Raw genomic sequence first — 25,205 nt, 5'->3', positions numbered from 1 at the left:
ATGGAACTAAAAATATATAACAAGCATTTCTTTCTCCTCTACAGAAAATCCCAAAAGTAAAAATAAACACTTTCTTAGCAAAAGAAGAAAACCTGAAGAGGATGAAAAGAAACTGAGTATGAAAAGACTGCGGACAGACAATATCTCAGACTACTCTGAGAGCAGTGACTCGGAAAACTCAAATAAAAGATTAACAGATTCTTCCTCGGAGCAAAATTCAGAGAATGAATTGAAAAGCAAGAACACCTCAAAGATAAATGGAGAAGAAGGAAAATCCCAAAGTAGTGAGGGTGGAGAGGAACAGACACTAATAGACCGGCAGTCTCCCTGGGATGGAATACAGGAAGATAAAAAACATCAGGGGGCAGAAAGACTAAAGTCAACTGACTTAGACCTGCAAGAAAAATCTTCACCCCATCCAGCAGAGCAGCTGACAGTCTCTGATCAGAATGCCAATGACCTACATGTTCAAGAGTGCAATATTGAGAAGCAGCATGCAATGAAATTGACAAATGAGCAGTTTGTGCCCAGGCCTCCTACACCAAAACGTGTTGTTGATATAACTAATGAAAACAATTCTGATACAGAGAGCCAGGAAAAAGCTACAAGTACCTTTGCTTTGCAAACAGTTCAGAAAATAGAGTCTTGTAGCAGTGATTTAAAACACCAGTCTACAAATGCAAATTTTTTAGAAGTGAGAAAACAAGAAACTGATCAGAGTTGGGTTAGTGCTATTGTCAATAAAATGGATTTGATCCCAGCTGGGGTTACAAAAACAACTTTATCAGTGAATGAACATCTAAATCCTGAAAAAGAAAAAGTTCAGTATGGCTCCTTTATGTCTTCATTAAATGTAGTTTCTTTAGCAGAAGAGGGCAAACTACGTAAACGAAGTCCAGCCCCTGATTCTGTGAAGTCAAAGTCTAGTGCTTCAGTTGATCATCCCAAATCAAAGTCAAATTCTTCACCTGATGTTAAGGCTAAACTCACCCAATCTCCTGATACTGTGAAGTCTAAGGTTAGTTCACAGAACAGTCATGTTACTGGAGTAACAAGGTCAGCAAATAAAACTGAGTATGATTTGCCTAGGTCTAGTTTTCATCCAGTTCCAGCTAGAGTTAGTACTTTAGAAGCTACTAAAAGTCCTCTTATCATTGACAAGAATGAACATTTCACAGTATACAGGGATCCCACACTTATTGGACAAGAAACAGGAACTAATCACATTTCACCTTATTTACATCAACATAATTATCCTCTTCATTCCTCATCCCACAGAACTTGTTTAAATCCAAACCCCCCTCATCCTGCTTTATCTGGTGCATCTCATCTATTGGCTGGGTCATCAAACCAAACTCCGTTGTCTGCTATTAACACTCATCCTCTTGGTACTACATCTCACCATTCTGTTCATCACCCTCATCTACTTCCTGCAGTATTACCTGGAGTGCCTACAGCCTCCTTACTAGGTGGCCATCCACGACTAGAGACTGCTCATGCCAGCAGCCTAAGCCATTTGGCATTAGCACACCAGCAACAGCAGCAATTGTTACAGCACCAGTCGCCACATCTACTTGGACAAGCTCATCCTACTGCTTCATATAATCAGCTAGGGCTTTATCCAATTATTTGGCAGTATCCAAATGGAACACATGCTTACTCAGGACTTGGTCTACCTTCTTCTAAATGGGTCCATCCAGAAACTCCTGTTAATGCTGAGGCTTCCTTAAGAAGGGTAAGTTATACTGATTTATTCAGATATGTTTTATGTAAGGATAGCATTTTATCATCCAGATGACTGGTTTACATGTTCAGTTGAGTGACTCCTAAATATATTTATTAGCTGATCATGGTGCAGCTATGCCTTTGGGCTTGTACATGACTTTTTTTCTGACACACACAATGGGTATAATTTCTAATCACGTAACTGTATCTTAGTGAACATGAACAGAGGACTAAATTAAGCTTTTATGGGAAACCTTAATTCTGACATTTACTATCTTTTCCTCGCTAGGCTTCACAACCTCAGACATCTTTAAGAAGTATTATTTTATACATTAAGTTTTTTTAAAAAACCTTAACTAAATATTATTGAAACGTTTTTCATTTGCAACAATACTGGGTCAGTAACAGCAGCGGAATCTGCACATCCACAATACAGGACTTGATTACTTGAGCTAACAGTGTTTTGGGAGCAATTTGTTACAGGGGTTAAGTGTTAGAAGACATCAGATTTGCCAGCGGATTTTGTATCTGCTAGGTGACAGAGAAATGTTGAGACTGGAGGAATTTTGGGTTCAATTACGGGTTGTGTTGGGAAGTGTGCCTTTATATTTTATACCTTTCTTGCCCCATCAACTGCCACTGCCTTGTTCTTCTCTGCATCTGTCCATGCGCTGCCTGTTAGATTTCTATGCCCTTCCGTTCCTTTCTGCACACATTCTTTATCTCCTATCTCTGCTTCCCCATCTGTTCTTTACCCCCTCTGTATTCAAGTGTGGCTGACAGTTTTTCTCCATGCTTTCTGGATGTTGGCAAAAGGAAGCCCTGAGATCCAGTAGTGCAACTAAGGGTGTGCAACTAGGACATCAACTCCAGCCACTGGAATGGAGACAAGGGGGTTTGAGGCTCTGGTTGTGCTGGGTCAGGAGTTCTCTTGTCAGGCTACGATCCCTCTCTCCCTGTTGAATACACTGCTTCTCCCCCGTTCCTGCCAGGGAAGGTGCCTGGTGTTGCTAGAAGAACCAACCTAACCCTTCCTTGACCCTGTAGGTGCAGACAGATTAAGGGGTTTTGGACAAGGAGATGGTTAATTTGATTGTTGGTGGCAAAACCTCTTCTTGCAAGCAGCATCCTACACCAGTCTGCATGGCCAGAGCCTCAATCCACTCTGGTCTCTATTCTGGCACCCCAGGGTGCAAACCCTATCAGGTATGAGTTTGTTGTCCTAGGTGCAAACTCTACTAGTTACAGCTCTGTTGAGATCACAGTAGAAGGAACTCCATTGTAGGCAGCCACTGCAGGAAAAGTCTTGTTCAGCTCTGGCATGGAGCATTCTTAGTGCAGACAAAATCTTTGGAAAGCAGTGCTGCCAACCTCTGTCAGACTTCTCCTGAGTATGTGCAGGTGAAAATTCTTCAGTACAGCCTAATTTGGGAATATTTTGTCTTTACATTGAAACCTGGAACTTCTCAGTGGTTGTAAAGAGTTCTTATCATGCATTAAACAATTTTTATTTTTCCTTAACCTTATTCACAAACATGACTGAACCATTTTAGTTGAACCTTCTTCCAGAAAAGAAGTTTGAGTTGGTATGGAAATATTCAGTGAGAAGTTTGATAGTGATAAGTAACAGAAAAAATTGCCTTGTAAGAGAAAGCAGAAGGAAGTCTTAAATACAGGCGTTGCTCATTTCGCTTATGAAATATATGTGAAAATATTAACCCAGTTTTAAGGGATTATCATAGACTATTTCCCATCAGATTCTCTGACCACATGTAATAAATTAGTCTGTAAATATGGAGATTTTTAATTATAACTATTAGCTAGTCATTGTCTTCGGCTGACTGTTGTCTTCTAGTTATAGTACTGGAAACTTTCTTTAAACCTACGACATTAGTCGAACAGTAAAAACTACATTAAGATGGTATCTAAGGCAGGGGCAGGCAATTATTTTGGGCGGAGGGCTGCTTGCTGAGTTTTGGCAAGCCATCGAGGGCCTTATGACAGGCAGCCCGGGCAGATAAATATTAATTTTCTAAATTTTTTAGGGGCCTCTGTAAGCCAGGTAGAATGGCCAGGTGGGCCGCATCTGGCCTGCAAGCTGCATTTTGCCCATGCCTGATCTAAGGTCTTTCAGTTAAGTGTTTAAAAGTCAGGAAATAGGAATATTAATGTTTCACCTGCATATTTGCAATAATTTTTTTTATATCTCGCATGTGACCAACACTGCAATGTTTCAAAGATAACTTGTAACCATTCATTTTCACAAAAGTTTTCAACTGTATGTGAAAAATGATATGATATAATACCATAATCTAAGGTTGTCAAATGTGTGTTAGTGAGGGGATGAAGTTACAGTTGTTTCAAATTTAAATCATATGTTTCCCGACCCTTGAGTACTTAAACATGGAAACTTTTTCCTTTGTGTGAAATTATTTGGAAAATTATAACAGATTACTTGGGTGTATATGCAACTAATTGTTTGTCGCATGGTAGGAAAAGTAGAAAGGAAAAAAAAGATAATTATGCTTTGATCTGCTTTATAAATCTACCTAAGAATTACACTTGTTAAAGAAAACATTTTTTGTACTTTATTGAAATCCGATTCTGTTTAACTGATAATTATAATTATACACTACAAAAGTATTAGTGTTTTGTTAGTTTTAAGCAATTTTTTTAACACAGCCTTGAGGTGAAATTCTCTAGAAACAAAAGATGCTTGCAGACGTTAAAAAAACAAAATGGTATTTTGCTTTAAACTTGGCATGTTCCCACGCCAAGCCCTGCACATGCCCAGAAGAGGCAGTGCCTTAGTTGGACACAGCTCACCCAATGTCTGTATAGATATGGTGCTTTAGTGGGGCTTTTTTGGTGCTTTTATCTAATAGCTAATTGAATCAGCTTTAGCTAAAAGTGTCAAAAAGACCCACCAAAGTGCCTGATCTTTACAGACACTACAGTCAGGTTAAAGTAACGTGCTACTTCTTCCAGTAAAGCGAGGGGGGGAGGGGCGTTGTTGTTTTTAACATCTGCAAGCAGCCAAACTTATCAAAAGAGGCATTTGAAAATTAAACTTCTGCAAAATACATATTAAACTAGAAATGCATGTTTTACATGCTGCAAAACAAGTTAGAACTGTGGTCAGTCCTACTCTCTAAATATACCTCAGAACCTTAAAAAGGAAAATGTGAGTTGCAGTGTTGAAATATCATTTAGATACATCACTGGAAGAATTAGAAATATGTATCATGCTAGTGTGCTTCTGTTTCTGGAGTTATTTTTTAAGTCTGATTTTGTTGCTGTTAACAGAATACTCCCAGCCCTTGGTTGCACCAGCCCACCCCTGTGACCTCAGCTGATAGTCTTGGGTTATTGAGTCACATTCCTGTAAGACCATCCAGTGCAGATCCTCATCGGCCGCTCAAATTGACAACACATTCTAGTCCACCGTTGTCCAAGAATCTAGTAGATCATCATAAAGAGTAAGATGGTCACTGTTTAAATCTATAATCTGATGTGTAGTTTTTTGTTTGCAGTATGAAATTCATAAGGCTTAATATTCAGTTACTTTCATTCCAGTTTATTTGTGACTGTGCGTCATCTGGCATGTATGTGTATGTGTATATATATATGTGTGTATATATATATGTGTGTATATGTGTGTATATAAAATCTCAACAAGCCTAAATATAGTAACAAATGATGACAACATTTTGAAAAGCACTTAAGTCTAGTTTTAAAACTGACTCTGCCAACTGCACTTTGAAGGCAATTTAAGTTCATAAGTCACTTAGAGACTTTGAAAAATTATACCTCGCATGAAGATATGTACCAGCTTTACTTTGTGTTGCTAGAGAGTATTGTTTGGGAAAGATGAAGCAAAGGTCTAACGTGTTGTAGTATATTTCTTCTAAATCTAAGTGTGCTTTATCTTTTTTTTTTTATACAGAGAATTGGAGAGGAAAGCATTTATTGAACCTTTACGTTCTGTTACAACTGTGCCAGTAAAGACTGATCTGGAACAAAGCAGAACACAGACTGCAAAAGAGAGCCATTTGCACAGACACTTTGTGGATCCAATGCTGAACCAGTTACCGAGGCCACCACAGGAGACTGGAGAGCGGTTAAACAAATACAAAGAAGAACATAGACGGATACTTCAAGAGAGTATTGAAGTTGCTCCTTTTACAGCTAAAACCAAGGCTCTAGAGGGGGAGAGAGAAAATTATTCAAGAGGAACACCATTATCATCTTTGAGCCCCAAAAGCCATGTAGTAAAATATGACAAGGATGCAGAACGTTCTGTGTCAGAACTTTATAAAATGAAACATTCAGTAGCGCAGAGTTTGCCACAGAGTAACTATTTCACCACCCTGTCTAATAGCATAGTGAATGAACCACCAAGGTCATACCCATCTAAGGAAGTTTCAAGCATGTATATTGATAAACAGAGTAGTTGTCCATCAACAGCAGCTAATCTCCAGTCTCTCCCTTCTTTCATTTCTTCTCTTTCAAAGCCCCCACCTTTGATTAAGCATCAACCAGAGGGTGAAGGTCCAGTAAGCAAGTTAACAGAGCAGCTTTCCCAGCCAATGCAATCTCACTCTATAAATTCTTTTAGAAATGATAGCCGGAGCCCTACTCAGTTATCAGTTTCGTCTTCAAATACACTCCGAAGTATGCCTGCATTACATAGAGCGCCTGTATTTCACCCTCCTGTCCATCAGAACTTAGAGAGGAAGGAAAGCAGTTATAGCAGCCTTTCACCTCCAACCCTAACTCCAGTCCAGCCAGTTAATGCTGGTGGCAAAATCCAAGAGTTACAAAAACCACCAACTTTAGTACCTGAACCTAAAGAAGCGCAAACAGTGTACAAGGGCACTTCTGAGCAGAATATATCAGATGCATGGAAATCTAATAATGCTCCAAACAATGAAAAAGTTGAATGGCATATTGAGAGAATGAGTGGCAAGTCGCAATCCGCTACAGCATCTGTCATTGTACGTCCTCCTTCTAGTACAAAATATGAGAGTGCACCAGTAATGCATTCATCCAAAGATAGAGTGAGTGAAAGATCTTCAGCAGGGACAAATCAAACAGATTGCCTGAAAACAGCGGAAGCCAGAGAGACTGGAAGAATCATTCTGCCAAATATGAACTCAGACACTACTCACACACAGTATGAAAAGAAATTTCCAGCGGTTTCACAAGGCAGCATTCCTAGTTCTGGCACACTGAAGACAGCTAAGATGTGTAGTACCAAAATGGATGTAACCACATCTGCAGGCACAACTACCAGCGTTTCAGCTTGGGGTAGTTCAGATGCGAGTTGCTCTTTATCAAATGCAGTTTTGACGTGCACCCCACTCGAGTGTACATCCTCTACAACAGTAAGTCAGGCAGTGGCACAGACACAAGAATGCAAAGTCAACACTGCAGCTTCAGTTACACCAGCCAGTGGCAAGTCAGGAAGTGCAGTTCAGTCCAGGTCTGGCTTCTCTGGTCCAACTGATTTTATCCATTTGAAAAAGCACAAGGCAGCATTGGCTGCAGCTCAATTTAAAAGTAGTAGTGCCAGTGAGACTGAGTCCAGTGCTGTGAAAAATCAGACACTTCCAGCCTCCATTTCCCTCGACAGTGCTATCATCTACAATACAATAAACAAAGCAAACTCTGTAGGCAGTGGGCAAACTTCTCAGGCAAGTCAGCCAAACTACCACACAAAACTGAAAAAAGCTTGGCTTACAAGACATTCAGAGGAAGATAAAAACACTAATAAAAGAGAGAATTCAGGGAACAATGTATCAGAAATTATTAAGCCATGTACTGTCAGTTTAATAGCTTCTACATCAAGTGATTTACAAAATAATGTAGATAGTAAAATCTTAGCAGATAAGTTTCTGAAAGAAGATAAACACCCAAGGAGAAAAGCAAAAAGAACTTATGAATCTGGCTCTGAAAGTGGAGATTCTGATGCAAGTGAGAGCAAATCAGAGCAAAGGACTAAACGGCAGCCTAAGCCAACTTACAAAAAGAAACAAAATGACTTGCAAAAGAGAAGGGGTGATCCAGAGGAAGAAGTAAAACCCAATGGTGTTCTTAGCAGGAGTGCCAAAGAAAAAAGCAAGTTGAAGTTGCAGAGCAACAGCAGTAAGTATGTCAGTTAATCTGAATTAGAAGAGAGAAATAAAACAAAGATTATGGACAGTTGTGTTGATTCAAGGAGTGTTTGTATTATGGTAGCATGCAACTGAAAACAGTCTAAAAAGACAGTGTCAAAATTGGGTAGCTCTACAAATTTACTGTCCGCGCCCCATCTGGATGCCTTGGTCTAAGAAAAGTGTCTTTTATATATAAGTGTGTGTGTATATTTTCACACATTGTTTCTTGATTTTAAAAAATCTACATATGCCTGTTAAATAAAAACCAAGTATGTATGAGCATACTTTTATAGAGAACTAGTCTCACTGTGTAGAGGATCACACTTAATTCACATCATTTAAAAAAAAAAAAAGAATCGTTAAGTTTTGGGGTGCTACTGTTAAACTTTCATTTGAGGAGGTGTCCATATCTTAATTCTTCCTCCAACTCAAAGACTGCAGGTAATTTTCATGAGACATGGAGAATGCCTGCCAAGTTTCAAGGAGATAGGTGCAGGGGCTTGGGAGAAACTGTATCTCAAGCTGCTACAAAGAACCAACTCGCAGGATCATCATAGAATTCTAGTTTATTAGATGGATGCAAAATTCAAATCGTAAACCTTGGGGCTGATCCCCTCAAATGCATGCACATTCATGCACACACACACTCACAGTAGCTAGCTATGAATACTAAGCACCGGTGTCAAGATATATCTATCCTCAATTGATGGAGTTGGCTATTGATGACCAGTTGAAGCTTCTTTCAGTCCAGTGTTGCTTCAGAAGGGGGTCACTGGCTTGTCCTTCTGGCTGGACAGGCAGGGTGCTGTTCAGGTCAAAGAGGGCACCATTGGGGGCCATTCTTCACCTCCTTTTATCCCTCTCTGGCAGACTTTGGTGTCTCCCCAATTCTTGGGCTTACCCAATCCAGGGGTTGTTCATCTAGTGGGATGTCTCTCTTGATGGCAGCTTTCAGCCCCAGGGGTCATTAGTTTGTGGTTTCATAGGTGTTAATCGTTGCTCATTAACTCATTATCTTAGCTATCAGTTTTGTTTTGATTTTGCTGTTTCAACCTCAAAACAGCATCAAAACAAAACTGGCAGCGAAATTTTACACAGCCCTAGTACAGAGGATGAATTTTCATCTCCGTATTTTGATTTGATAGCCTTTTACCGCCTAATATAGTCCAACACTGTAATAGTCCAATTTCTGTAGGATTAATTTATGTAACATGCTATCAGTATCAGTTTTTGGAAGGTGTCCCATATTGGTACAATACTTAGAATACTTCTGTCTTTAATGTTATGTTTCTATAAAGGGGAGGATGAAAGAGAACGGTCCATTTTTTGTTTGCTTTTTTTTTAACTAGTTCAGTTCATAAGTGGACTTTACACTTTGTGTATGCATGCAGTACTATCAAGTGATCTTCATGCGATGAAAAATATGTAGGGGTTCATTGAAAATGACAATATCTTTCTTAATGCGGAGACATGAGTAAGATGGCTTAAATGAAAGACCGTCCCCTGTTTTGTCTAGTAATTCAACTGTTGCTTCTAGAATTATTTGGAAGGTGTTAGGTTTGTCAGATAAGTAGGAACTTCAGGATTTATCTTGTGCATTGGGTAGATATTTTGGATTAGCATTTGGACCCACCCCATAATATCAGTTTCCTAAAGTTTCAGGAAAGAGAAGATGAGCATTAGTGGACTTCAGTCCTTCCTGTCATCCTTCTCATTATTGATATTTTCTAATAGGTAATAATTGTGACTATTAACATCTGTTGTAGACTGTGCGAGTCACCTATGGGATACTTTGCCACTGTCCTTTAATTTATTGTTGCTCCAGTTCTCTGCCAGCACTGTCTGTCCCTTCTGCTTCCCATTTTCCTGTTACCAGGTCCTGATTATTGATCACCACTGGATGATTCACCATTTATTTGCATTCCTCTTGGAATAACTCCCATTATATTACAGTTAGAGCAGGTCTAAAATTTTCTGCTGAAATGGGTATTTGGATGTTTCTCACATACAGCATGCCCCAGAATAAAATATACACCTTGTTTTTGAATGGCAGAATGAAGAAAAAAAGATATTTACATGTAGTAATTACTGAGTAGCAGCAGATGTAGAGCTGAACCTGCTCATTATTCTATTGCTGTGGCTAAGTGCAGACAGTCAAAAAGCTTGAGGCTGAATCGATTCAGTCTTTGCAGGTTAGTCTAAGCTGTAGAGATTAAACTGAGAAACAACTGGACGTGCATTCACTTTTGATTCAGGAAATGCAGCCACATGCCTGCAGTGGCTCAGGCCAGAAACCAGGGGAGCTAGAGCATGGCTCTGGCATGTAGCCGGCATGGGCTGTATTTTCACTTTCTTTTCCTGCTGCCCCCAAGTTCTTGGGGGTTTGCAGTTCAGAATTACAGAAGCAGAACTCTGCAGGGTTTCTCATCACTTCCTCATCCTGCTTCCAGGTGCCTCTGGGTTTTGTAGTCACAGTTGCAGCCAGCGGTAACTTTCAGTAAGTGTAGCAGGGCAGGGCAGCTCTGTACTTGGGAGAAGCAGGTTTAACTCCTCTCCTTGGCCCCAGACCTCAGCCAGGGTTTGCCAAGGTTGGGGGGGGGGGCACTCCTTGCTTCCTCCTCCGCCCCCTTCCCAACCCTTCTCTGATGGAGTAGACAGCACATCCCAGCAGGGCTGGAAAGCATGTTGGGGGAGGGGGGTGTCTGATTCTAATTTAAGCCAGAGAAGGTGTCTGGGACAGAAGTTTCATAAACGGGTTTGATCAGTTTCAATTACGTCTGATACTACATTCAACCAGGTTTATCTTAAACCAGTTTTATCCGTTTTGAAACTAGTTTATGTGCACTGAACTTCTGTTCTGTTACAGGTTTAAACCAGTTTCTGATCACTTAAACTGGTTTATGTGTAACTTCTGTCCATAGCCTGCGAGTCTGCGCAGATACTACATTCACTTCTGCCCTGTAAGAGCAGAAACTGCACTTACCATATTTGTTACCTATAATGTGCACTGAAAATTGCAGCAGCTTTTTTTTAAAGTGGTGTATGCAAGAAAATATAGTACACTTATTTAGGTTCAGATTTTTTTTTTTTTAACCTAAAAACATCTCAGGCTTGAACTTTCAGATGATGAGAAACAGGGTTCTGGGAATCCTGCTTGGATTCCTGACAAGCTGCTGGGAATACTTGTGCACATTCATGGCAACCATATCTGGAAGATTTCAAGATTTCTTTTTTAATCACAATTTGAAACAGAGCCAGATACCAAAATATCCTCACACGCATCTGAGGTAGGTAGGTTCTCTTATCCCCATTTTACAGTTGGCAAACAGAGGGTCTGAGTGGCTTAAAGTTGAAGCAGCACAGTGGAAAATTTTGGGAGGTTGCTGCATTGTTGTGTGTGTGTTATCATTGATACAAGAAATGAACCTGTCTTTCTTGGGTTATTGAATCCTTTTTTGCTTTGTAGCAGTAGTGTTGCATCAGTAGTTTTCTGGGGAATACTTAACAAATACAAATAAATACACTGGAGAAGTGCAGTATGTAAATAAGTAGAGATACAGTTAACTATTTTGTCTAGGTAACATTAAAGTCATAGATTTTTTTTTTTTAAACTTGAGTGTTTATGTAAGTAGAAGAAAATAAAAGTAGCTGGACTTCCAGAAATGAGGATCTGCTGTTCTTGTGGACTTCAAAGTATAAACAGTTCGTAAATTTCTCTTGCCTGAAATGGTTGTTACTTTTGCAGCTGGCATACCACGTTCAGTATTAAAAGATTGGCGCAAAGTAAAGAAGCTGAAGCAAACTGGAGAATCCTTTTTGCAGGATGATTCTTGCTCTGAAATAGGGCCCAATTTGCAGAAGTGCAGAGAATGTAGGCTGATAAGAAGTAAGAAAGGTGAAGAACCATCACACTCACCAGTATTTTGTAGATTTTACTACTTTCGTAGGTAAGTACAATTCTTCTGGAAATGTATTCGTTTTGTGGTTAAAATCCTTTACGTTAATTTGCATTTTCACAGTTCCTTTTGTGTAGTGACCTCCTTATAGTTTGGAAGAGGTAGGTTTTGTGTAACACTGCAGCGTTACAGTGATTTACATCTGAACAAGCGACTGCCATCGCTGAGATACATTAGTTTTTCTTAGACCTACCCATGGTTAGAGCTGTCAGTCAATTGATCTTTCTTAAAGTAAATGGGAGTACGTCCTTGAGTTCGCATAGTCTAATCAATTTTTAACAGCTGAGGTAGGCAAGTGCTGCTATCCCCATTTTACAGTTGGCAATGGGATGGCCATTGATTAGTGCAGGTAGCCCATATGGAATAAGACTCCATCTGTTAGTTTGATTAATTAAGTGTCTGTATGGACACCTTTCACAACCATAGTAAAACAGTTGATATAAATAATTGTTCCACTGCTGTCCTATGATACACCAGGCACAAAAGCAGTGATTTGTCTGGTTCAATTTCTTCATTCCACTGTTGGGAGTTGACTTGACTAGAAGACAACTACCTACATAAATAGTACTGTATGTTGCACAAAGCTCATTATGAGCCATTTTCATAGTGAGCAGCTTCTTGGATCTGTACCCACCTTTTTTGGTAGCATTTTTTTTTGATCTTTCAAGGAGATCTATACTTTCATTTCTGTTGGGTGAAGAACATATACCTAGTTTTATATTAGAATATACTACAGAATGCTAAAGGGTACTACTTCCAGCTATCTCAGTACATACCCATGCAGGGATCAAGCACATGGAAAAGCAGCAGCAGAATGGAAAGGACTGAGAAGTGCATACAGACAAACAAAGGACCACAGTATCACATCTAGCATAGAAAACACAAGCTGAGCAATGTTCCAGAATAACCACTAGAACAATCAATTCTTTAATATCAGCAGTATTGGGGGGAGCAGAGGGGAAGTTCCATTTAGACCTTTTTTTTTTTTTTTTGCTGAAGAATGAAACCACTGATAATTCTTGCATCGTGTCTTTTCTAGCCAGTCAGCGGTGGTGCTCATGAAACATCCACAACAATCCACCAAGACCTACACCACAAGAAAATAAAATCCTTTGATGCCCTCTGTTAATGTTAGGAAGGCTGTACTGCTTGGGCTTTTGGCTTTTATTGGTTTATCAATCCAAGAACACTAAGTATTCATGCTGGAAGGGATGTGTATGTAGTGGGACAATGCAACATACAGAAAATTGTCTGAGAAATAACTTAAGATGGAACTTTATTTTCAGATTGAAGAGAAATACTTTATATTAGCATTTGTTTATAATTTAATGATAAAAGGAGAATCTGAAGTAAATTAGACTTAACATGTAATCTACCTCACCACTTATTTTTAGCTTTAGAATATTTTCTTTGTTCTTACAATAAATCTTTATAGCAGCTGAATATATCACTGTATTTGAAAGCTTGCCTAAGTCTGTCCCAATCATGAGTTGGTCCAAAAAAAGATACCACCCACAAAAAATACTTGCCTCCTTACTGAAAATTGTTAATTGGGGGTGGCCGGAGGGAAAGAACCCTTTTACTTCTGTAGAAGGGTAGCCTATTTTCCACTCTGGAGGACCTGTATCCTGGGAATCTGGCATAGGTTACAAATACAAATTTGGTTTCATCCTGGTTATAGTTTGTTTAGACCTTAATAGTCATTGTTTCATACATTATCAGTCTCCAGTCTAGAAAGAAACCAGGATTGAAACAGAAGAACGCTTTAGATTGGAGTGGGCAAAATGTGGCCAGTGGGCCAGATGTGGCCCACCAGGCCATTCTATCCGGCCCACAGGGCCCCTAAAAAATTCAGAAAATTAATATTTATCTGCCCAGGCTGCCTGTCATGCAGCCTTCGATGGCTTACCAAAACTCAGTAAGCAGCCCTCCGCCTGAAATAATTGCCCGCCCCTGCTTTAGATCATGAATACAGGGGTATTAACAACTGTGTAGGAGGAGGTCTGTAGAATATTAGAACTAAGCCAGAGTTGTTAGTACTGGTTTAGGAAGGAGTTGAAGTAACACCAGATTCTCTTACAAATTTAGAGGAGGGAGAGGAGAACCATCAGAGGTATATGTATTCTCTACTGCAAAAGCTAAACTTAGTGTATCTGGTCAGTGGTTTTTAGTAATGGCAAACAAGGGTTAGGGTGCAACGTATGATAAGACTTATAGTTAAATTCTGTTTTCATTTTTAGGTTGTCTTTTAGTAAGAATGGAGTGGTTAGGATAGATGGTTTCTCTTCTCCTGACCAGTATGATGATGAAGCAATGAGTTTATGGACACATGAAAATTATGAAGATGATGAACTGGACCTAGAAACTTCTAAATACATTTTAGACATCATAGGGGATAAATTTTGTCAGTTAGTAACATCTGAGAAAACAGCCATGTCCTGGGTGAAAAAAGATGGTAAGGAAATCTTAAGTGTTGTTCCGTAATTCCATTCCAAAGCTAGTTTTAATGAAGTGTTATTCCCCTTTAAAATTGTTCATGTCTCAGTATGCTCCATTTGTCTGGTGTTGTTGCATGCTAGTTTTTTGCACTGATACTATTGTTGACCAAATAGGAACAAAAGAATTCATTTAAGAATTGTGCCACATATCCTTCAACAGAGAATACTCTTCCTGTATTTTTCTACAGAAATCTTAAGTTTGTTATTTTTTGTCTTTTTTTTCATCAAGGACAGTGGTATATAACATGGATAATTTTGTTACGTAATACTCAGAAGGCAGCTGAAGTTGTATCCAGTGAAGACTATATGTAGGGTGATTTCTTTTTCAGACTTTTTTGAGAGGAAAGTTGTGATTGGCCCTTTAAATGAAAATACTCATTGTTGTCACAGCTTGCACATATTTACCTTTAAATGTCAGTGATTTTTATTCTGTTTATTTTGTATTTCAGCCAAAATTGCCTGGAAGAGAGCAGTGAGAGGAGTCCGAGAGATGTGTGATGCATGTGAAGCCACATTGTTTAACATTCACTGGGTCTGCCAAAAATGTGGATTTGTGGTCTGCTTAGATTGTTATAAAGCAAAGGAAAGGAAGAGTTCTAGAGGTCAGTTTTCAAGTTTATATGAATTAAAGCAGTCTGCATATTTTAAAATTGCTGATCAAGAACCGTAGATGCCTTTTTGTAACTAATAAGTATATTATTTTTTACATGTGAAGCCTAAGTTTTTTTTTTCTGCTTCTGAGGAATTAATTTTCCTTGATGCTACCAAATTTGCTTGATTGGAAGGCGAAGTTTTTTCTGCCATTTATAGTTAAGCAGTAGGGTGGGATGCAGGCAGCTGCTGTGGCTCTAGCCCCAATCTGGGGTTGGGGCTGGACCTGGAGACAGAGCAGCTTCCGCCTGCTCTCCTGTGCTGTGTGCCCTTCCACTCTCCCACAAGCTCCCAGTTCTCGCCCCTCTGTCTCTGTTGCTCCCTCTCTCTTTTTTTTTTTTTCTCTCTCTTTCTCTCCCTCTGGTACTGTCCTCCTTACCTTTGCTCGGCACTGGCAGGCTCCATCCCTCCTGTAACCTGGGGCAGGGAGCCAGTGCTGCTGCTACAGAGCCCAGGCTAAAACAGCAGTGCTGGCTCTGCACTGCTGTTGCTACCGGGCCAGCCTAGAACTATGTTCTGGGCCCTGGGCTGTAGCAGGGATGGAACCTGCCAGCTCAGAGCAAAGGTAAGGGTCGGGGGGGGGGGGGGCGGGGGGGGGGCAGGGACTTGAGGCTGCAGGTGGCAGAAGCAGCAAGGAGTGGGGAATGGGATGGGGGGAATGGGGCAGCCTTAGGCTGCAAGGGGAGCAGGCACAATGTGAGGTAAATGGTGGGGGGGGGGATGACAGGCAGCAGGGGGCAAGCTGCCTGTCTCTGTCTGCTTGCCCCACTGCCTGCCCCCTGCCATCGCTCCCCACTGCCTGCTTCATTAGTGCCCCTGCCTACCCTACCACATGCCTCCCTGTTGCATCCCCCACTGTCTGCCCCTACTGCCTGCCCGTTACTGCCTCCCTCTTCACCTCTCCCCCTACCACTTGCAGTAGTGGGGGGCAGGGAGGTGAATTTAGATGATCCTCCCATAATTAGATTACATACATGGAAGGATTAGAATACATTTATAATTTTCCATGTGTAGAATCTAACCATTGGGAGGTCATCTTAGATTCAGATTCATCTTGTATTTGGGTAAATATGGTAAATATTTAAAATCAAACTTCCCAGATAATCAGTTTTCATGGTTATGGGGCTAGCTAGACTTCTGTCTTCCTTCTGGTCTCTGATTTTAAGGTTCTTGTCATTACTTGCCTCAAGATGGAATCTTGTAGTTCTTTTGCTTTTAAGCTGGGACGTAAGCTAACCTCTTGTTGTTTTGTAAAGGCTTGTCTTGAGTTAAACACTTGCTTAAATCCTCCCCTCTGGAATCCATGACCAGGTTTCTTAATCCATAGCCTTATTAAAAGGAAGTAGTAGTATTATTACTACTATACTACTATTATTGTTGTTGTTGTTGTTGTTGTTATTGTTATTTGCTTTTTAAGTTGTTGTTGTTGCTCTTATTAGCTTTAAGCTATTATTATTATTTCTTTTACTTGCTTTTAAGCTATTTTTATTATTATTGCTTATTATTATTATTTGCTTTTACATATTAGAGGAAAAAGAATTTTAAAACAAACAAATAACCTACATGCTATTTGATTTAACCTAATCTTACATTTCACTACAACTAGTCTTTCCTTTTAAATTATAAGAACATAACAGTACCAACTCTGTGTCGTAGTACTATGAACTATGAAACTATGAACCTGTGTTCTCTTGAAAAGCAAAAATTCTTCTGTGACCCACCCAGATCCTATCTTGGAACAGGTTTTCCTGGGATATTGGGAAAGAGCCATTAAGGCTGCTAGTTCTGCCGTTGTCTGGTAATCACCCTGAAGTGGAGGCTGTTAAGTAGCAATTAGAAGGCATCTCCTACCATCCATAGAATCATAGAAGTAGGGTCAGAAGGGACCTTGTAGATCTTCAAGTCCTACCTCTCGCCTGGGCGGGAGAAAAACTGGACTCAAATGAGTCCAGCCAGGTAGGCATCAAGCCTCTTCTTAAAGATCCCCAGGGTAGGAGCCAGCACCACTTCCCTTGGAAGTTGGTTCCAGATCCTAGCCACCCTAACTGTGAAGTAGTTCTTATGGATATCTTAGCTAAACCTGCTCTCCAATAATTTGTGTCCATTATTCCTTGTCATGCCAGGGGGTGCTAGGGGAAACAGTGTCTCCCCCAAACCCTTCTGGTCCCCCCTAGTGAGTTTATAGACAGTCACCAGGTCCCCCCTCAGCCTCCTCTTGTGAAGGCTGAACAGGTTTAGGTCCCGCAGTCTTTCGTTGTAAGGTCTGCCCTGTAGTCAGTCCCCGGATCATGCGGGTGGCCCTCCTCTGGACCCTTTCAATGTTGTCCACATCCCTCCTGAAATGAGGCGCACAGAACTGGACGCAGTACTCCAGCTGTGGTCTGACCAGCGTCGCATAGAGGGGGAGGATCACCTCCCTGGGTCTACTTGAGATGCACCTGTGGATGCACGACAAGGTCCAGTTAGCCCTGCTGATCGTGACCTCGCATTGTTGGCCCGTGTTCATTTTGGAGTCAGTAATGACTCCAAGATCCCTCTCTGCCTCTGTGCTCTCAAGAAGGGAGTTTCCCATTCTATAAGTGTGCTGCTGGTTTGTACTGCCTAAGTGCAGCACTCTGCACTTGTCAGTATTGAAACGCATCCTGTTTATGTTAGCCTACTCCTGTAACCTATCCAGATCTTGCTGCAATCTTTCCCTCCCTACTAGCATGCTCACCTCACCCCAAATTTTGGTATCATCAGCAAATTTGAACAGGTTGCTTTTTACCCTGTTGTCCAAATTGCTGATGAAGAAATTGAACAGTGCAGGCCCAAAGACTGAGCCCTGGGGGACTCCGCTGCCCACTTCCCCCCAGGTTGAATATGACCCGTCCACCACCAGCCTCTTGAGTACGACCCTTGAGCCAATCTGAAATCCATCTGACTGTGTAGGCATCAATGCCACAGTTGCCTCCCTCCTAGACCTGGAAGAAAAGTAAAATGTCATCCTAGCTACAAATTCAGATATAGTATTAATTAGCATGAAGAAATATCTCCACGTTTTGTTACAGGAATATTGACTTTCATTTATCTGACTACCATTAAAATAAGTACAAATAAAATGTCAAACTACTGAAAAACTTTACTCCCTCTCTGTCCCTCGGCACAGGGCAAGAGGTCCCCTTCCTCCATCTTGGTTATAAGGTGTTTCCAATTCCTTCAAAAAGTGTGTCACTACTGCTATTTGTAAAATGGCAGTAGTGACTATTACAGATTAATCTTCCTGTTATAGTTAAGTTTTGGCACCTCTGAAAACACCTGTTTGGAAGACAGTAGATAGGTCATGAAACAAAATAGCCTACCTATCTAAACTAATACTCTTCCATTTGAAATATATCACTTCAAGTACAAATATACCGATAGCTGCGATGTTACTTTAGATATTCTTTTATTTGTGGTATATTTCTTCAGAACATTCGTCATTCAGGAAGGTAGACCTGGGTATTTAATGTACTGGGTACTCTGCACACTAGCAAGGGAAGGCCGAATGCATAAACATTTCTGAAACTTCCAGGCTCAAACAAATTGCAGTGGATATGCGTTAGAGTTGGGGTGTACATAGAGCACATGCTGCCTGCCAGGATGGTCTCAGAGGCCAGTGATAATTCTTTGTTAAACCAGGAATTCTTTATTAAGAATTTGAAAAGCCAAAAAGCAAGTCCAACTATGTGCCAGGTTGTTTATCTCTGCATGTGCATCTACGTGGTCCGGTATTCTGCTTGAAAATGTGCTGAGGGCTTGTATTCAGTTTTGGATTTTGCCTATGATCCTATCTCATTCTCTGGGTCAAGCTGATGCCATATATGCAAGGACCATGGGAGTTTTGCCTTCTTTTATCAACTGAAAATATCCCCTTCCTAGGACCCTCGGGGTATCCAACTTCAAAGTGTCTTGGGCAGGGGTGGGCAAAATGCGGCCCAGGGGCTGGATGTGGCCTGCCAGGCCATTCTATTTTGCCTCTGAGGCCCCTAAAAAATTTAGAAAATTAATATTTATCTGCCCTGGGCTGCCTGTCATGCAGCCCCTCGATGGCTTGCCAAACCTCGGTAAGCGGCCCTGCGCCCAAAATAATTGCCTGCCCTTGGTCTTGAGCCACACACCACATCACATACCTCACAGACCACACCAGCAGGGACTACACACCTCTGCATGCATGCTTGGGTGCTTCCCTGAATGGTGCAGCACCCCCTCACTTTCAGCTTCCTGTGGGCTTCTTTGTGGCACTCTGCTGCACAGGCAGTCTGGGCTCTCGACTTTCCCAGCCTTGTGGGTTGTGCTCCCTGGGTCAGGGGCATGCAGCAGAAGCTGGGGAAGGGGGAGTGAGCCCAGAGAAGGAGGTAGCAGGAAGAGAAAGGAAGGGGCAGGGGTAGGTGGGAGCCTGGGAACCGCATACAGCTCCCATAATCCATGGGCTCCCAGTTACCCAGCTCTTTATTAACCAGTTGTTTCTCCATCCTTGCAGCAGAAAAGCAAGTAGCAGTACACTCATTTCCCCTGCTTTTACTTCTGGGATGTTGTGGGGTATATTTTTGGTGGTTTCTGGTTTTTGTCTTCTATTTGTGAGGGTCTGAAGTGGCAATATGGGGAAAATCCTTGGATAAATGCAGAGGCCTGAGCTCAGAGATCCATGAAGCTGTTTTAGTCTTGTGTTCCAAGAAGGTTTACAGCAGTATCTTCTGTGGCCCATGTGCATGTACCTTTTGTGGTTCCAAATCTTTCTGTTTAATTAGTTTCCTAATCTGAGATTCCTGCCAGAATTAAGTAAACCAAGTTATGTATTTTTTTCCTAATGCTTTCAAGTCAGTTTCTTGTGGAGCTCTTGTGCTTGCCCATGACTGTAATCAATTTTGTAGCTTTTTTGGCTACTTGTTCATAGAATTCTCTGCATGCATGCGCACTGAAAGACTGTCTTTCTAGGCAGCAAGGAAAAAGTTCAGACACATTTCCTTTCTGTCTAAAGAATTACTTCTGGTGCCTAAAAGCATTTATTATACTGCCTCTTCTAACAGCTTCTCTTAGTTATCTAGGACCCTGTATGTATGTGTATATCTGCCTTACTTGGCTTGGGGCATTTGTGAATGCTTAGAAACACATTGAGGGAAATCATGTACAAGCAGTCGGAGGTTTTTTTACAGCACACGTGCTACACAGCCAGGAAAATTTTAGTAGAAAGTCTGAAATGTTTGAGAAGGAAGTATACAGAAACAGGCTTCTTTTATTAGAGAGAATTGTTCCTGTTTATCGCATCATCCTGTCGCATGTGCTAAAACAGGATTATGGTGATAGCTTCTCATTCTACAGCTTCCTTTCTGGCGATGCATGGTATACTGCATGTGAACTGTAGACTGTGACTGTAGAACATTTAACACTACACACTCTTCCATATAATTCCACTTCATATTACACCATTTTTCCTGGAACCAGAGACAATTTATGCAGTTGTTTTAATGTAATAGAGAATGATATGTTGATTCCTGGCAGCCTCGCCCTGAATGTTAGAGGTTTAAATAGCCAGTTAACTTCACTGCACCAATAAAAAACCACAAATTTCCAAGCTTTTTCCTGGCACCATCAATCTTATTTGCCAAGTTTTATGACATTTTATTCAAACTACTAAATTACCTGAATTGCATATTTGCATATAATTTTCGTGTCATATTTGCTCCATAGCCCTGGTAAGTGAAGCCTTGTTTACAGGACAGCAGGAGTACTTACTCCTCTCCCCCCCCCCCCCCCCAATACATCAAACCAAATGCAGCTGAGACTACCTCTGAGAGTAACAGGTCGATTACTGTCCATAATGCATGCAGTTCCTGACTTCCCAGTAACTAAAAATACAAGAAAACAAATATAAATTATTTATATATTTATTTATATTATTTAATATATATTTATATTTACAAATACAAATCATTTCGAAATACAGAATGATCTTAGAAATTACAGTTCTCCACACTAATTTTAAAAGTGGGTTGTGTAGTAATCAAATAATTCTGTGCAACCCATGTAATTCATTGCAGGGTCTGGGTGGAGACTGGAGCTAGTACACAGTTTGCTAGATTTAAATGCGTGGAATAGTGGGAGTCTTCCTATTTCTAGATTTTTATGCTACTTTGGAAAAGTTAATTCCAAAATTTAGACAAAAGAAGTTAATGATGAAATGTATTGAATAAATGTCTACAGTTCTAGTTATACAATGATCTTATTTTTCTTGGTATGGCATTTTCTTGATTGTTTTCAGTTGTACATTTTATTGTCCTCAAAGAAAATTTATGGAATTCTTTCAGTTTTGACAATGCATGCTGAGAGCTATCATGACCCAGGTTAAGAAAAGCATTTGGTGCTTTATAAATGTTTCATTGTAAAGAAATGTATGCTATACAAATGATGAATTCTTGTTAGCCCACCTGTTGGGAGCATACAACAAGCATTGCTACAAACAAGGACATTTGGTGCAAAGATTTGAAGATTCTCTTTTAAAGAGGCAGCATGGACTCATAAATAGGGTACTGGGCTGGGAGTCAGGAGAGAAGTGTAGATCACACAAATCGATGACAAATCACTTTATTGCCTTAGGTCTTCCTCCTTTCCACCCTTTATTTTATCTTAACTTTTTACACTGTGAGGTCTTCAAGGAAGTCCTTGTTTCCTGTTATGTATTTTTAGTGCATAATACAAAAAGGCCTAAACGTCAGTCCTGGCCTTATATGCTATCATAATAATGGAGATTTCAACACCAACATCTGTTTATACAATGTCTGGAATTGATCAGTAGGATAACCCTAATTGCCTACATTGCAATTTTGAGATGGATTTTAATTTTTACTAAATTAACAGATCCAAATGTAATGTAAGCAAGCATGATTTGAATTTTTACTCAGGGAGGAATATTGTACTTACTACTATCTTGGCTTTTCATGGTCATCATGACCCCGCTCTGAATAGCTTTATTGTGGAACTGATGTGCACGCAATGTGTACTGTATGGGATAGCAATACAAGACGGGTATAGTGACTAATATATACCTAAAAATGGGTTAGAAATATGCAGGTTATAAAAAGTCCACTATTTAAAAATAAATTACTGGAAATGTTGTTTTACAGATAAAGAATTATATGCTTGGATGAAATGTGTGAAAGGACAGCCTCACGATCACAAGCATCTGATGCCAACTCAGATTATTCCAGGCTCTGGTAAGAAGTCCTGCAAGAAGGATACCGTTTATTCTCCAATATTATTTTTCTGTGAACAAAGATTACAAGTTTAATTTGTGGCACCTTCTCGTCACTATTAGTCTAGTAGGTCTCCTCAGCAAGGAAAGCACATGGGGGAAAAATGGAGAGGGGAGAAGTTCAGAGGATTCTGGAGGAAGCAGAAAATGCTAGAGGTTTGCAAGAGCATGCTAGTGGAGGAACAGAAGATAGCCATAACAAAGTTTTGCATTGCTCTGGAGTGGGATAAAGCCCAGCTGCTACAACGTTAGGCTGGGCCTGCTGCTCCCCACCAGCGCTGTAGTGGGCCAGCTTCCCCCACCACCGCCGCCGCCGCCACCACCACCACAGCACACCTGCTTGCTCCTCCCTCCACTGCGGACATGTTGGCGCTGCAGGCAGTGATGATGGAAGGGGGGAAGGGCAGGCCAAGGGCAGCACTGATGGGCTTGCCACCTTCACAGTGTCCTGACCCCACTCCCTCCCTGTACTGCCACCACCTCCAAGTAGCAAGGGCAGGGAGATGAGGCCTTGCACCTCCTTCTCTGCCCCCTCCCCCCCCAGCTCTGTTGCTGCCAGCTGCAGGAGTGGGGGCTTGGCCAGCACAGCTGGCCTTCCCCCCAACCCCTTCTGTCCCCTGTGTCCCTGCCATCATGGTGGTGCTCCACTGTGCTGCCATCTCCTGTCTGAACAGTTCTTTGAAATCTGATTGGCTGTTTTGTCAACCATTCAGAGCACAAATAAAGCGTTATGGGCTGACGCAGACAGACAGATTAAGGCGTTTATAATAGTAGAAGTTTCTTTAAACAAAATGTTTAGATCAAAGTAGTTCAGGTACAGATCAAGTTGGACGTGTGCAACTAATTTAGGGTGTGTCTGTGTAGCACAGTTCATTGTTGTGTTAGAGGTACTTGAACTAGCTCTGAATGCGGAAGGATCCAGAACTCAGTAGAACTGTGTTTAACCCTGATGGAGGCCCATACTAATTGTACATTGTGGAGTTCTGTGCAAATTTAACTGTACTTCTTGTGGTACAAACTGTTAGACCCTGACTCCATGTGGCGTCCAGCAGCTAGGGAGATGATGATCCAATTGCTCATGGATCCTGTTACTCATTAGCCAGAGCAAGCAGGGAGCAAAAACCAGCACACATTGCTCACAACAGCTTTATTCAGAACGGAGACGGCTTTGGGCGAGCTCCCTCATAGACACACAGCCCATGAAACCAGGGGAGCAGCAACGAACAATAGTTCTTTCCACATTTATGCACTTTGGTTCATGCATATTAACGACTGTTCCACTTCTGTCCCTCCTTCTGTTCCGCCCATTTCTCCTCCCATCTCAAGCTCTGCCTCTGTTTACTGTTTGCTTCATTAGCATGGAATTGCCTATGCATTCACTCATCCATTTACATGCCTCTTTGCTAAAGGCGCATGCCTAAGAACTTCACCCCACTTCTTTGATCACTGGGCAGACTTTGACTAAAACCTGGAAGCTTCTTCACCAGTCACCTTTCACTTTTTTGCATTTGTTCATCTCAGAGTCTGTTACCAATTAAGTGCTGTCTTCCACATTCCAGTCTGTTTTTCAGTCCCAGGTTGTACCATCTTCCACATTCCTACGGCTTCACTTCATTCACAGCACACAGACTCGCACAGACTTACTTGAAAATGGTTGACACATTTAAGATGGTTACTTAGCATAAGCAAATGGCTGGCTTAGCATAAGCATTCATAAGCAAAATTTGCTTGCCGTAAGTGTCTTGCAAGATGCTTTTAATATATTATTCTGCCTTGTAGTCAGCAGCTTTTGCTAGGCCACAGGTTTATAGCCTTGTATTCAGCTGCAAATCCAGTGCTCCCCAAGATCCATATATTGTCACCCTAACACTAACCTAGCTCTTTATTGCCCCATGTTGGCCTATGCAAACTAACTCCATAAAGTAAAAATCCAATAATGATGTGAATATTTCAGTAACAGCCCCCCATATAAACTCAAGATATTCTGAATTTAACTTGGACCAAACATGATAGTTATGGAAATGTACACTTAAAACTTCTGGACAACATTAATTTTGCCCTCTAGGAGCATCCACAGTGGAAAAGAATGTAAAAACTTAATGTGGTTTAAAACAAATAAAATTAGTAATGTTTATGTGCAGCTGCAAACGCATGTTAATTTAAATTTCATACCTCGAGCATTGTCAAGGTATGCATACTCCCAGGGGTACTTGGAAAAGGGCTAGGGGATATGCACAGATGGGTGGGGACAGAGCGCTGCCATCCACCAGCCCACGCCACTGCCTCCCAGGAGTACGGCCGGGGGCGGGGCGAGGTCAGCAGCTCCACTCTGCAGGGGCACGCAGGCACCACCTGGCTGGCTAGATGTGAGGCCAGGGTGTGGAGTTTGCATGCAGCTGCCACTGCTATCCACCACCCTGCACTGCTGCAATGTGCAAGCCCCCCAGACCACCCACCCCCCTGCTCTGCAGTCCAGCCGCCGGCACCATCATTTCCTCCTCCCCCACCCCCACGCCAAAAGTGTACCCAGAAGGGGGTACAATCGTTTAAAAAGGTTGAAACCCCCTGTAGCTTGTTTCATGTTACTTCAGGGAAGAATAAAGGTTGTTCAGGTACTGTAATAAATTTAAATTTTTAACACTTGGGGACAAATTCGCTAAAAAAGAGCCTGTGTTAAAGGTCAGTTGCTTAGTAAAGAACCAAGCTGAAAATGGCAAAGTTTAGTCTGACTACACAGTCTCAGTTCTGTCACCTTTAGCACATCTAAATACAAACCATGTTTAATTACGTGATCACACATTACACAGGTGTGAAGTGAGGCAGGGGTACATCATTGATCACTGGGCGCATCTACATGTCACCCTGTGATTACATAGTGACACACTACACTGCTGTGTAGGACGTTGTGGCAAAGTAGCGATCAGTGGGTCTACATGTGATCGGCAGC

General features: G+C 41.2%; 1 protein-coding gene across 3 annotated transcripts in view; it reads left to right on the top strand.

Annotated features, from left to right (window-relative positions):
* The window catches only part of JMJD1C (jumonji domain containing 1C), a 255,790-nt gene that overhangs the window by 208,970 nt on the left and 21,615 nt on the right, over positions 1 to 25,205 (top strand). For all 3 annotated transcript variants that reach the window (XM_090058297.1, XM_090058299.1, XM_090058298.1), the window contains 7 exons: positions 45 to 1,735; positions 5,032 to 5,204; positions 5,672 to 7,872; positions 11,629 to 11,830; positions 14,080 to 14,294; positions 14,787 to 14,939; positions 22,131 to 22,220. In XM_090058297.1, the coding sequence (XP_089914423.1) occupies positions 45 to 1,735; positions 5,032 to 5,204; positions 5,672 to 7,872; positions 11,629 to 11,830; positions 14,080 to 14,294; positions 14,787 to 14,939; positions 22,131 to 22,220 (4,725 nt within the window). The remainder of the gene's footprint in view (positions 1 to 44; positions 1,736 to 5,031; positions 5,205 to 5,671; positions 7,873 to 11,628; positions 11,831 to 14,079; positions 14,295 to 14,786; positions 14,940 to 22,130; positions 22,221 to 25,205) is intronic.

The sequence above is a fragment of the Crocodylus siamensis genome, chromosome 7 (assembly GCF_052110815.1).
Source record: "Crocodylus siamensis isolate JL-2025a chromosome 7, ASM5211081v1, whole genome shotgun sequence".
Classification (NCBI taxonomy): Eukaryota; Metazoa; Chordata; order Crocodylia; family Crocodylidae; genus Crocodylus; species Crocodylus siamensis.
This window is presented reverse-complemented; position numbering and strand designations above follow the sequence as displayed.